General features: G+C 40.4%; 1 protein-coding gene across 8 annotated transcripts in view; it reads left to right on the top strand.

The window, feature by feature from the left end:
* FAT3 (FAT atypical cadherin 3) overlaps positions 1 to 14,211 on the top strand; it is a 409,819-nt gene that overhangs the window by 386,844 nt on the left and 8,764 nt on the right. For 5 of the 8 annotated variants that reach the window (XM_030476635.1, XM_030476638.1, XM_030476634.1 and 2 more), the window contains 4 exons: positions 5,685 to 5,838; positions 6,892 to 7,547; positions 9,732 to 9,845; positions 13,250 to 13,309. In XM_030476635.1, coding sequence (XP_030332495.1) covers positions 5,685 to 5,838; positions 6,892 to 7,547; positions 9,732 to 9,845; positions 13,250 to 13,309 — 984 coding nt within the window. The remainder of the gene's footprint in view (positions 1 to 5,684; positions 5,839 to 6,891; positions 7,548 to 9,731; positions 9,846 to 13,249; positions 13,310 to 14,211) is intronic. The other 3 variants (XM_030476640.1, XM_030476639.1, XM_030476637.1) reach the window with 2 other exon arrangements.

Below are 14,211 nucleotides of genomic sequence, written 5' to 3'. Positions count from 1 at the left end.
AGAGCTTTAGGACAATATTCTTGGGAGACACTGGAAACCACAGCCCTGACATACAGGCCACATTTTTCCAGACTTTTCAGAGACATACCCATAAGTACGGGTCAGTAAAGCTATTTTTAAAGAAAGCTGTTAGCATTTTGAGACCTGACAAACAACGTGACTTTCAGAAACAGCTTGGCTCTTCGGACTGAACTTTCCCAAGAAAATTCAACCAAGTGTTTAAAGTGTGGTTAAGCTATAAGCTGCTGAATATAAGGTCTTAAAATGGGAAATGTCACACAATCTTAATAATAGAGTGGCGTTACCACGTCTGCCAATGGTAAATGTATGTTTATCTGCATCAATAACAACATGAGCAATCACAGCAATAGAAGGCTTTACTGTAATCAAATGCAAACACTGAGCCAAGGTTTTCAGCCACAGAGAGAAACCTCGTGCTTGTAAAGCTTGCAATTGTAAGTATAGTTACTTCTTTTTAATTTGATCAGTCCTATATACATCTGGCTTTGATTGAAGTAAATGGCTTATATGAGTAGGCAATTTTATTTCAGCAGAAATATTTACTGAGTCAAGGACTGCGGGCAAAGTGTGAGGACAGAAAGTCATTGCTTTCCTCTCTCCCCATTTTTCCCATTTTTTTCTTTTTTTCTGTTTTTTTAATGAACAGGATTGAAATCCAAACTGAGGGGAAAACACAACGTGGCACTTAGATGGCAGATTCAATATATGTTTTAAAGCATGTTGGCAATATTGACACACAGGTGGTTTTGAGGATTAGGTAGTTCATAAGAATGACATCAGGGAAAAATAGGTGTATTAATAGTCATGAACTGACCTGGTCTTACTTACGTTCTTGATCTCGCTTTTTCACACACACAAATAAACCAGCATGCTGTAATGTGAGAACGCCAAATGCACATCAGTTAATTTTTAAAAGCTTTTTAGAAATTTGGGGTGGTTTAATCTTTTTAATAGCTATGCTTTTAGACATCTGGATATAAATTCCCACTTTCAAAGCACATACATGCCAATCGTTTTCATAGAAAGCACCTGTTCAATGAAGGCTGAGGTTCATTTTCATACCTAGTGGCAAGAGGCAATCATCTCTTTGAAGATGGATGAGTTAAATCTGAAGTGGCAGGAATATGTATGGCTGAAGATCACACAATTCTTGAAGGCTCGGTATGTCTGTAAACATACCAAAATACAAATGCTGGGAGAGGTCCTTTTCACCTTCAGTTCTTCTCATCAGTAACTTGCCATGAAATGCTGTGAGCAGGGCCAAGGCCAGGCTTCTTTCTGGACATTGAGTTTTTCAGGTCTAGACACACAGCAGGGAAAGCAGCTACAAAAGGAGATCAAATGAGAAGGCCAAAGCATGTAACAGATAAAAGCCAGCTCCTCTTGCATGTGATAGATAGAAACAGGAGCATACACATGTTCAAAAAAAGAATTGGCAGCAGTTCGGAGCATCCTCTTTAACAAAGCCAAGTAAACCTGAGGATAGACAGACATTCAGATGCTCAGGCTGGGAATGCTACCAACAGAGGCGTTCGCTGCAAAACAGCATCCCATCTGCTGATGGCACTATGCCTGCCTTTTGCCACTGTCTCTGCTTATTAAGTGTCAAGCAAACATAGGTATAGGCAGGAAGCTTGTGTACTGTCCTTGCTTACAGCATGTTGCTCTTTGGTAAGGTCTGGGCTGAAAAGTCCCTTTACTTCTGGATAGGGACATGCCAACGAGGCAGGAAGAGAAACTATTGGATTCAAAGAGAGAAGGTGAGACTCAGCTACGTAGAGGCAACTCAGATTAGTGGAGGAGCTTGAGAGAAGCCTTATAAAACACTCAGAAAGCCCAAGACTATGTGTAAGCAGAAGAGGACTGCGTTTACATAATGTTTTAGGTCATGAGTGAGCTTTGATGTGAATCTTCTGATCATCTCACAGTGTGTTTCGGTTCGCAGTGTGGAGGGGTCAGGTCAGGACCAGGTTTCCCTCTGGACAGTGCTGAGCTGGAATGTGGGCACCAGGAGTGCAGCTAACATGGTCCCAAAGCTCTGAAATGTGTGCATTGAAGGTGCTGGGTCCTCAGCACCAGCTGTTTTGCTCCACAGACCCACTGCCATTGCTCTGCAGGGCTTGCTAATGTAGATACAGCCTAAAAGGACTATACCATTGGCCACAGCATATTGTTGCTCTTAGGTCAGCTGTTGGTACAGGCTATTGTGGCACATGCTGAGGGTGTTACGGTCCCACCCCAGCATCACTGCAGATGTGTTTACAATGCTTTCTATCTTTTTCCACTGGTTCCCTCTGAAGAAATGCAATGATGATATCACAAAATTTGCTGCCTTAGCCAGATCAACATTTTCCAGCATCACTATGTAAAATGAAATATTCATGTCTCTTGGAGGGAGCTCAGGTGGTCTGTATTGATCTGAAATGTTGATGAATTCCCAAGACTTCCAGTACCTTCACTGTGAACAGGAGCAAGCCCTAGGTTGCTTGAAAGGGTTTTTTCATCCCCTGCTGAGAGGAAGGAGCACTTAGCCTGTTCTTCAGCTCTTTGACTTCAGATGTGGGAAGTTTGCTTGTTATTCTTGTGCGAAATGGGTGCAAAGAAATGCATGATACATAAGCAGGATATTAAATTAAAAGTGCAATAGAAGAAGTTGTTTGTTAGGCCCAAAATGCAGTCCTGACCAGAAGGGATTTCTCTACAATTGCACTTTGTCCATGGCCATGTAGATACAATGTGCAGTAGCAGGCAAAATTACAGCCTCTGCTGAGAGAATTGGAGAAGCATAAAAGGTCTGGCAAGTCTGCTGGCCCAGTCAATATAAGCTGTGTACTGAGCCATTGTATCAGCTCTCCACATCCCTACTCCATGAATTTCGACATATGCTTTGCTGTGTTGGAGACCTCTTGGGTGAATGCTCTGCAGCTCTGAGCATGTGTGTCACAGGGAAGATCTGTCTTTTGCCAGAGGCTCAGAGTTGGCAGGTGTATGGCAGTGCTTCCAATGACAGGAAAAGTCAGTGATAAATATTGTAATGTAATACTGCCTTGGTTTATTGCCTTTTTTTATTTCTAACTTTGATCCCTAGTCTTAGAATCTATACTGAATACTTCAGTCTTCTAATATCTGACTGTGTTCCACCATCATCAAATCAAATTAAGTCAAAAGTGTAGGCTATCAGAAACTCGCTTTTCATTTGGGTCTTGTTCATACATTGCCCAATAGATCTCTAACCCATCCGGAGCATTCAGTTTCATCTTCTTTTAGTATAAAATGTTAATTGAAGTTAGTGCATCTTTAATAAAATCATTGGGCAATAATAATAATGAATAAATCCATGTTCCCTTTATATTTGGTGGTAAAAGGTTTTTTATTTCTTTTTACCAAATCAATATTTCTCAAGTTTTTTGCAGTAATAAATGTAACAGAATATGTTACAGAATGAGAACCCAGGAATTAATCAGCTGAAACAAATACAAGACGTGAAAAGAATGCAACTCAAAGGTTTTGTCTTACAAATGATTGGCAACTAGCAACTTAGGTACAGAAAGCTGGCTTTTAAAGTCACTTTAAAATTATGAAGGTTTAAAATATCAGATACCAAATACAAGAACATACCTATTCTGTTACTTTATAAGGAAACAGATTTGTTTATGAATAAAATGTTTTATACTTGAACATTTTCTCTTCACTTACATTCATTGAAACCATAAAAAAATGCATAAAACATTACTGTAAATTTTTGAACTATAGATGTCACTATTCGGTCATAAAATGAAGCACTGAAACAGCTTCATGCTGTGATTTCTACCTACAGTGGCAATTCTGTAATTCTTCAGACCCAGATCTCTACAGGTCCAGAAAGTTGTTTGCATTGTGTGAGTAACCAAAAAAATAATCCCGTCTTGCTGATCCCGACCAGACATGCTTTCTAAGAATCCCCAAAGTCGAATCATTTATCTTCTTAACTCTGCAACCTTGAAAACAGCAGTGGTTCTATCTCCCTTCTTGTAGCAGACAACGAAACAGCATGATATTTGAGTATCTATTTCATTTATCTTCATTTAAATAGGATTGGACTCTTGACTGAATACGCCAGCAAGTCTGGTTCCAAGTTTATTCTCAAAAGCCCATCCTTGTGAAAGAATTCAATTAGAGTAACAGAACAAGGCAAACTGAAATGCATAGGACATAAAAGATGTGGGAGTCAATGCAGAATTGCTTTTGCCTCTTGCCTTCATGGGGCTTTTCCATATTGCTTCCATTAAATTTTTCTCCTTCTAACTGTTCTGGAAATCCCTGCCTTATTTCTTACAACAACGGCTTTTAAAATAAGTTTTGGGGTTTTTTTCAGATGTATACATATAGAAAGTTTTTAAAAACATGGAAAGGCTCACCACTGAGAGATGATATTTCAACTACATCAGCTTGATCTCCAATAAGTTTGACACTGAACTGAGTTGCATTCAACCATTTCAGTACAAACTTCCAGCAGTATTAATGACAGGAAGATTCCTTGCTCCAGTTGCTTAATATGCTGTATTCAGTAAGAATGTGAACCCCATCACTGGAGCTTGAACCTTGCCTGAACATCTGTTTAGGACATTTGGATTTTATAAGTAATTTCTTCTAAAAATCAGCCAAAGTTTTTTACAGATGTCCAGGAAAATTTGGTAGTTCAACAACTCTAATCTAGGAGTCTTCCCATCCCAGGGACTACATTAGCTATCATCTCGTGGCTTTCACAACCTACATGTTCCTTGCTCTTTTTGGCTGAAAAAGCACTCAGATTTTGATACCCAGTTCACTACCTCATGGGATTTCTTTTTGACCTTAAATAAAGTTTTTATTAATGGCATTGTGCCATATGAAATCGCATTTGATACTTGGCAGAGTGAGCTGATGAGTTTAAGAACTGGGTTTTACTTTGATGTTGCTCTTCTGTTGGCAAGGAACATGGAAGTAGGACTTTGATCCCCTGTAGGGTCCCCTTCCACTTGAGTGGAGTTGTGTCTGATGTATTGCAGCCAGTGATTAATCAGTGTTTTAATAGCACACACTGCATATAACCAGCTCTGATTAGGGCTGGCATTGCTCAGGTCAGCTGGTATTATGAAGTTTATAGTTCATGCCTGGATGATGCACTTCATGAAAGTGGCAAGTATCTCTATCAAGTGGTTTATCACTGTCACATCCCTACCCTGTCGTCCTTGTAAAAGCAGATGTGGAAAAGGTCATGTATTTTTGCTTCAGAGAAGCCCCAAAAGAAGTGTTGCCTGCAACTATCAGCAAATGTGGTCTGTGTTTTAAAAAAAGTGTTGGGAGATGCATTCTTGATATAGAATATTTTTTGTAACCAGAGTTGTTCATGAGTGAGAGTTATTCTTACCTGGACTGTGACAATTGTGATGGTCTGGGCTGAAGCAATTCCTCCGGTCCCTGGTTGTAGACATGAGCTGCAATTGTCCAGACACACCAAATAAACAAACTTGCAATTGGCATTAGTGTGGACCACACAGACATACCATAATGAGTATAAATACTGCCATCCCCCAAAGTACAATATATTTTTCTAGAGTAAAGTAACCAAATGGACCCCTTTGCTCTTAGACAGATACAGTGGTAGGCTTCTCATTTATTTCTCTGTGTCTCTCACCTCCCAGGCTACCAGTGCAACTGCCTCTCCCAGTTTACGGGAAGGAATTGTGAGTCGGAGATCACAGCCTGCTTCCCAAACCCCTGCCAGAACGGAGGCTCATGTGATCCCATTGGCAACGCTTTCATCTGCAACTGCAAAAATGGCTTGACAGGAGTAACGTGAGTGACCCTCCCCAGGAGGGCAATGGGAGCTTTTCAATTCAGTGATGGTGGGCTTTTTGATCATACATTTTGTACAAAAAGCTGTGATTCACCTAGCAAAAAAGTAACCCAAAGCTTAGTGCCTATTTCAAGTCTAAGCTAATGACAGCTGAGAAATCCATGAGGCTCGCATGTTCAGGAATGCTTTTCTGAACCGGGCCTCCTAAATTATTGTTTCAGGATGTTATCTCCAGACAGTTTTCACTGAGATATACACACCTAAGTGTTAGAGGCTTTTTGAGCAATACCATAAAGCCTGGGGAAGCTGCTATGTGATGTTTTGGTTTGGGTTTTTTAAATGGGTCATTTAGTCACTTTAGTGCTGACAGAAAAGCCTAATTTATTGCATTCATTTTTTCATTTTTTTAAATCCCAGCCTTGATCATATACTTGGTGTAGAACCAGAAAATCCCCTGACCTGCCCATCAACATGCTTTTTTCTCATCTAGTTTGTCTGTTGTTTATACTTCTTGTTCTGCCTTGTTTTATCACCTCTTCTTCTTTCCCATTCTCCTCTTTTTAAGGTTCCTGTTCTTTTTTCCCCCCTGCTTGTCTAATATTTGCTCATTTTTTCTCCAGCCCTAAATAATTTCACACAGTCAGTAAATCCTCCTCTTCAATAAGTACTCTGATTTTTTTAATGTATTTTTTCTCAACTGTGTTCTCCTTGAATCCTCCTAATACTTTGTACTGAATCCCATGGGATGGTCCAAAAACAATATAAAAAGGCTGAGATTCTTTGTTACATTCAGTGAGCCTGAATAGGGCCAAGCAGCTTTTTCCTATAATGCTTTAAAGTCTTGTTTCCTTCTTGATGTTTCCATTTTATTGTCTTTAAAAGCCATGGAAATGCTGTAGAAAAGTTAAATACCATTAAATAATATAATAATAAGATCATTTGCCAAGCACCAGCAAAGGTGGTACCACTTTGATAAGCTGAGTCATCATGTACAAGCTGAGCTGTTTCCTAGATGTTCTCCTAATTCCAAATTCTCATTTTCTTCTTTTAAGGTGTGAAGAAGACATCGATGAGTGTGAAAGAGAAGAATGTGAAAATGGTGGTTCCTGTGTCAACATATTTGGTTCATTTCTGTGTAACTGCACCCCTGGCTATGTGGGGCAATACTGTGGTCTTCGTCCTGTGGTGGTTCCCAATATACAAGCTGGGCATTCATACGTTGGGAAGGAGGAGCTGATAGGGATAGCCGGCGTCCTGTTTGTCATATTCGTGTTGATCATCCTCTTTATCATTTTTCGCAAGAAAGTTTTCAGGAAGAACTATTCCCGCAACAACATCACTCTGGTACAGGACCCGGCTACAGCCGCCCTGCTCAACAAGAGCAATGGCATCCAGTTCAAGAACATCAGGAACAGTGGAGACAGCCGAAATATCTACCAAGAGGTTGGGCCACCACAGGTCCCAGTGAGGCCAATGGCCTATACCCCGTGCTTCCAGAGTGACTCACGGAATAACCTGGACAAGATAGTGGATGGGCTTGGTGTGGAGCACCAGGAGATGACGACGTTTCATCCCGAGTCCCCTCGAATCCTGACAGCCAGGCGGGGGGTGGTGGTGTGCAGCGTAGCTCCAAACTTGCCTGCTGTGTCTCCCTGTCGCTCCGACTGCGACTCCATCAGGAAGAGCACGTGGGATACCGGGATGGAAAGTAAGTACTGCTGTGTGCTGGTCTTGCTCTTCCCTGCTGTAAGTAAGGGTTGCCTTCAGGGTGCAGCATGTACGTGGCACAGGTACTCTTAATGCTCCAACTTAATACACTTGCAATTGTTACATTTCTCCAAGAAGTGATTTGGTTTAATTTTGAAAGGTTTCATTTTATTCTTAAACTAAGTATATAACTAATATACTTAGTTTCTGTAAACTAAGTATACAACTAATATACTTAGTTTTTATAAACTAAGTATACAAGATCTCTACTTCTATGCATTAAGTATGACTACAGGTATTTATTCCTCTTGTTCAGAAAGCAGATATGAGTAAGTGCTCAAAGTGTTAATTCTTCAAGTGATGCAATCATCTTTCTATTGGAAAAACAGTAATTTGGGGCAGAATTCTCAGATATAAATTCTACTGTGTTTGGGCAGTTTATGTCCCGAGGGAGTTAAAACATTTAAACCTTCTGCAAGATGCAGTCCTATTTTGCAACAGAGACAAATGAACTAATATTCTTCCAGTGTCTATAAAATGAATCAGAAAATCATGCAGTACTTATAGGATCATTTCAGTCCATTGCATTCCTATCTGCATTCAGTATCAGTGATCACAAAATTTCTGATCCCCACGCTCACCCTATTTGTGCTCTGATGGTTTCTCACCTGGTTTCTTCACACAGTGCCCCCTCGATTCCTCAACAGTTTGCTGTAGATGCAGCAAACTTCACATATTCTGTCATAGCAGGAAATACCAGTTTGCTTGGACAGAGTTACAGCTCTACACCATCTATCCTTGCAAGTCAGAATATGTCATATGGACTGGGAGATGTTTGCTTTAGCATATAGGGGGGGTTAAAGATGTTTTATCTTTTCATAGTTTTTTTAATGCATCCTCAACCCCATTGCAACTCAGCTTGAACCAAAACTGTCAAATAAAACTACACGATCCAGAAACTTTCATAGTCCTGTAGTTTTAAGCAGTGGGAACTGGGGAATAGAGAGAGGAATCTGGCACTGACCCATACCTATGCCCTGACATGCACATTTTCATCTATGAAAGGTCTTCTAGTGAAAAACAGGAATTATTTTTCATTGCTGTGGGCTGTATGTCAGAGTTGTGTTGTGGTTGTCCTTTTTAACTATTAAATATAGTTTTTCTGATTAAAAGCATCATTATGGCATCCCCCATATGTGCTCTGTTCTGTATTCTCCTGTTTCTGCCACTGACGCTGCTGGTGTCTGTATGAATTTCTGCACAGCATGAGGCCACGCCATGGAGATGGACCTCAGCTATCAAGGAGTGGGAAGCGATGCAGCTTCGTTACTGCAGCACTTACTCCGTCCACTACATGCCCTGCTTCTCAGCAGGAGCAAATCAGCCCTTACTGTATGGAGGTGCCCCATGCTGGGTAGAAATACCTACTGCGAGCAGATGGAGAGCTGCCCTTACGTGTTTGCAGCACCTGAGCTTGTTCATTTGTAATTAGCTCAGCTATCTATCTCAGTGATTACTATGGAGGATAACTTTTTGTGTTCCTTATTATCACTCATATAGTGTGTAGCTGAATGTGTTTATTCATGTGTGTTTAATTACATGAGAATTTATACCTTGCGCTGCAGTTACATTTCTAAACTGTAGAGCTGTCAGGACTGAATGTCCCTGATGAAAAGCAATGTAAATTGAAGCGTAATCTATTATATGTCAGTGGTGGAGCCATTAAAATCTGATCCAAGGGCCACTGATATGAATAACAAGATGCACAATAACTTTACTGAGCATTGAATGAGCCTTCAATGAGGCTCTCAACTTAGGAAATAAACAGTAAAGGTAAATGTAACTGTACTATCTTGTATAAAATATTTATGCCACATTTTTTGTCATCGTTTTCTTTGCTACATGTCATCTAAAAAGGAAATATTGAATACAGATATTTCTTCCTTGATTACTATGGTGTCAGCCACTTGAAAGATTCTTTGGGCTTCAAACACCTCAAAAGTCTAGGTATCTTCATGATCTTGTTTGATGAATAGGTCATTTCCTCTATCTGAAGAAAATAATTTTATTCAGACAAAATATAGAAAGCTACTTGTTGGAAAGTTTTAAATGGCTCCGTGGTATAAATAGACAAATGTGAATACCTAGAGAGTACCATTTTGCTTTGTTTTTGCTGTCAATGAAGGTAAAGGGGTTGATGACGCTGAAGAAGTGACCTGTTTTGCAGGAAGTAATAAAGGCAGCAACTCTGAAGTACAGTCCCTCAGCTCCTTCCAGTCTGATTCAGGTGATGATAATGGTAAGAAGCGGGTTTATGTTTATTCTGCTGGGGAGAAAGCTATTCAACTGTCTAGTATTAGTAAAAACATTTAGGTGACATCTAGAAACCCTTTAATGATGCTAGAAGTTAGAAAGTCCTGGGTCTTTACTTTGTGTCCATGTTCTGAATTACAGGAATGTAATTAAAATCTCGATGCTTGGAGCTGTTGTATCAGTTAAAAACTTTACAGTGAATTAGAGGTCTGATGCAGCAGAGTCACATTGCCAAGGTATAAGCTGACTAATAGGTTACAAATGAAACTCTAGATTTTCTATCATTTTGCCTCTTGGAAGAGGATGATTTTCATGTTTCATCAGTCAAATTGAAAGAGAAGTCTGTGCCATTTGACAAGTCTCATTCATGGTCTGCACAAAACTCTGCTGGTGCTCAGCAGCAGCAATGAACAAATGAGCCAGTTCCTGGTGGCTTGGCCTCTCACCGACAGTCACAGCTCAGCAAACACTAGAGCACCATTAAATCCTTGCTCAGTGCATGTTCATTGCCTGCTCTCATGTCCTACATCATTATCTCAGTGAGTGACATGGGCAGAGCCATACACAGCCTGAAAGAGGCCTCCAAAGTCAGAGCAAACCTTTGTTCCTGCAGCCCATGTATGTTGAGCAGTGGGTCTGAGAAAAGGCAAGATTTTTCTGCCAGGAAGGGCTGATGGATCTCAGGGAGGCCTCATTCAGATACACAGAAAAAGATCAGCACAAAGAAATTGTGTTTAGTTTCCTCAGTTGCCAGTTAATGAACTGTCTGGAGACTCAGTTCCTCAGTCATGTCATGCAGCTTTTCCCTAGGTACTCCTAAATGTATGAAAAAGCACTTGAAGCAAAGTGTACTTGCAGTTCCTTTTGGTTCAGCTGTGGCTGACACATCACGAATATTTTTGTCAAGCTTCTCAGTGCTTTTCTGCCCCTGCACTCAAAACAAAGCCTTTAGTGGTTTTTAGAACAGTTTTTAAAATTATTATTTTAATAATATATATTTATATCATAATAATATAGATTATAATGTAATTACCGTTAGAGTAATTATCCAGGTGCTCATTTATTGTACATGTTTACTTTGTATGTCTCCCAAATTCTAACTAGCCTTTTCAAGCATCTGATCCTGCCCCCATTTAAATCAGTGACACAGTACCCACTGAAGCTGCATTGGACCTTCTATGCCCACTCATTTTCTGTGAAAGCTGCATTTAAAATGCAGCCTTTAGAGATAACAATTCTAGTTCAGGCTCTAAACAAATCCACATCTTCAGTGAGAATGAGGGAAGCAACTTAAATCATCTGAGTCGTTTGAAGAGGTCAATGCAAGTCTGCATGCTCTGGTTTTCTTGCAGCAGCAGCAAAGGTTTGCAGTGAAAGAGCCTAAAATTAGGACAAGGGATAATGGGTTTAAACTTAAACAGGGGAAGTTCAGATTAGGTATAAGGAAGAAGTTCTTTACTGGGAGTGTGGTGAGGCACTGGAATGGATTACCCAGAGAAGTGGTAAAACCTGCTTTGCATGAGAGAAACACTGACACAAATCCTGCCAAAGGTGTTCAGTTTGTATCAGGTGCAGGCAGCCTCTCCTCACCATCTCCATGGTGCTTGGAGCCTTCTCTTGCTGGGTCAAATAGGGGTTATCTCACCATGCAAACTCTTTTTGGATGTAATTTTGAACCTACTTTTTTTTTCCCCACCTTATTTCTACTGCATTTAAATGGCTCAGCTCCCCTAGGCTTGCTGAGAGTAGTTAGCCATATTTTTTGTGACCAAAAAGCAACAATTTTTATTAGCCACAAATTAAAAAAACAAAACAAAGTTGTCCACTTTCAGCAATAATATTTTGAGAAGTCACTTCAAAGGCAAGTTACAGGTTTCTATGAAAGGAGAAGATGTGACAAAGGTGTATTTTTAAGTTAGTGTTTCCCTTCAGGCCAGTGGATGGTTGTGCTGGGAAGTCCCAGAACTCCTGTCAATGACAGCAGTTTTTACCCCTGAGCAATGCTGTATTTGACTATTGTCTTGCACTGAGCTGGGGTAGAGCTTGCCTAGGTAGAAGTTTCCCTCTCTTCCGTGAACATGCTTTGCTCTGCTCCCACCAGAGCCAACCCCTAGTTGCAATAAAGACTCTGCTCACCCTGATTTTTGACCTTCTGTTTTTCACTCTCAGTTCTTCTCTTAGAGTTTACAGCTGCCTTCCATCTCTTTTCCCAGCTACACAGCAGCTAATTACATGGAGTCACTTATTTTTCCGTATTGTTTATTATGCATTAGCCAATAAAGTTCTCCCTTGTACAATTACCAATGCTGTCATTGATATAAACATGCTCAACATGGACATAGAACATGGCTTCTTTGGTTTATCAAGGCTCTTTTTGCCAAGCCTTCACAAGGACTGAGGAAACTGGATAAGATCCTTGATCCCATGCCTCAGATTTAATGAAGATATCAAAATATTCAACATATATTTGAATGGCACTATTACTGTTAAGATGTTTCTTGTGACCTCTAAGTCTATTGGCTGTATGAAACAAAAAAGTATGTCTTGACCAACATTTCTGGTCCCCTTCTTAGCCTGCTCCAAAGCAATCGGTTTTCTCATAATTAAAGACGAAAGAAAAGGGATGGATACAGTACCCACTGAACCAGAGCCTTCCCTGTGGGAAAGGGCAGGGGTGTTAGGTGATGCAAAATTGCAGGTAATCTAGAGGACCACACATTGTAGGCCTGTTGGACTCCACATTAAACAATTGCAGAGTCTGTATTAACTATTTTAAGGGAAAAGTCTGTTTTAATAAAACACCTGCATTTGTGAAAATGTTTTGTCAAGCAGATTAAAATTTGAACCAAACCTGCTTGGATGTGTCTTCCTAATTATAGCAGTACTGCTTAATGTCCCAGAGGTATTACATGGCACAGCACGAACAGTAAATAAGTAAAACATGCCTCTTAGGAAACAGACTGAGCTTAGCACCGTTTCAGATGGTGTGATGGCCTAAAAGATAATGATCCTTGGAGCACATGGTACTGTCTCTGGACAGTTTAAGCCAGAATGAATTAGAAATTAGTGTCACGTAGACAAGATACTGCTTTGGTTAATTGAATCAGCTGGCCAGTCTGCTTGAATTTATGAGGTGATACACATCATCCCATGTGCCTTTCTGCAAATGCTGGTTTGGAATTTATCACCACTGTGAAAATGTATGGGATTATCTGAAATGAAATGTCCTGCAAGCCACCACATAAATCATGCACTGGTCAGCAGCCTTTTTTTTCCAATATCAGTTCTGTTTGGGATAATTTATTGTGGTAACATATGATGTGTGTTTTAAATACTAACCTGAAGCTGTCCTTCCCCTCCCTTTATTTTCTGCTTTCCCTCCCCTGAAAGCTTCCATAGTGACTGTCATACAGCTTGTCAACAATGTAGTTGACACTATAGAAAATGAAGGTATTTAAATTTTTTTCTTTCTTGTTATGCAACAACGCTTCTGTTTTCATTGTGAAACATTCCAGCAGAACCTCACTAATCTACACTGACCAGCAAACCTGTGGCAGGGATTGAGTTTTGCAGATTAGCATGTTCACCACCAAACACCAAAACACCAGAGGGATGTACCACAAACTATCTGTGGGTAATTTGAGGTGGTAGAAAAGGTGTCAAGGCCTTCATCTTCCTCTGTTCAAGTCAACATTTCTGCTTGCTTATTCCCATTGCCTTGAGAGAAAAGAATTATGTTGATAATGGAGCCAAATCATTGAGATTATCCTGGGTGCAGAGACTGGGAAACAGAAGACACAGGAAGGTTGTAAAGCGTCCCAGGCTGCAGCAGAGCTGGGTTGCGCGTTCCAACAGGCCCACATGGAGAGGAGCAAAGTGACGGTAGTGAGTGGCTGGTTTCTCCCACATAACACTGTCGAATAGAAGAGGTATAGACACATGTCCATGGATGGCACTTAGCAAGGCAGCCTGCCTGCCACTGCCTTACCCTGGGGTTGATGTGCCCATTAAATAGAGCATGGCAGTTGGGTCCAAGGACCCAACGCTCAGCTCTGCCTTTATACAACATTTAGCCTATCCTTGGAAAAATGCCAACTTAACGTCAACTCAAGTTATCCACAAGTCCAAAATTGTATTTGTCTTCAGCACATTTTAAGCCAGGTTTTGCAGACTTCATCTAATCCAGTCTGCATAATGCTTGAAGATGATCAAGTAGAATATTTTGTAAAACAACTGATTTTTTTCTTGAGCCAGTGTCAAGGTAATTTTGAAAAGCACTTTAGCTCCTGGCTAGTGATGGCACCTGAGTATTTGTCTATAGTGTATATTTACTGATTTCCTGAAGAGTGCCA

This window comes from Strigops habroptila, chromosome 2 (assembly GCF_004027225.2).
Source record: "Strigops habroptila isolate Jane chromosome 2, bStrHab1.2.pri, whole genome shotgun sequence".
Classification (NCBI taxonomy): domain Eukaryota; kingdom Metazoa; phylum Chordata; class Aves; order Psittaciformes; family Psittacidae; genus Strigops; species Strigops habroptila.
Note: the sequence above shows the minus strand (reverse complement) of the source record. Positions and strands in the feature narration are given on the sequence as shown.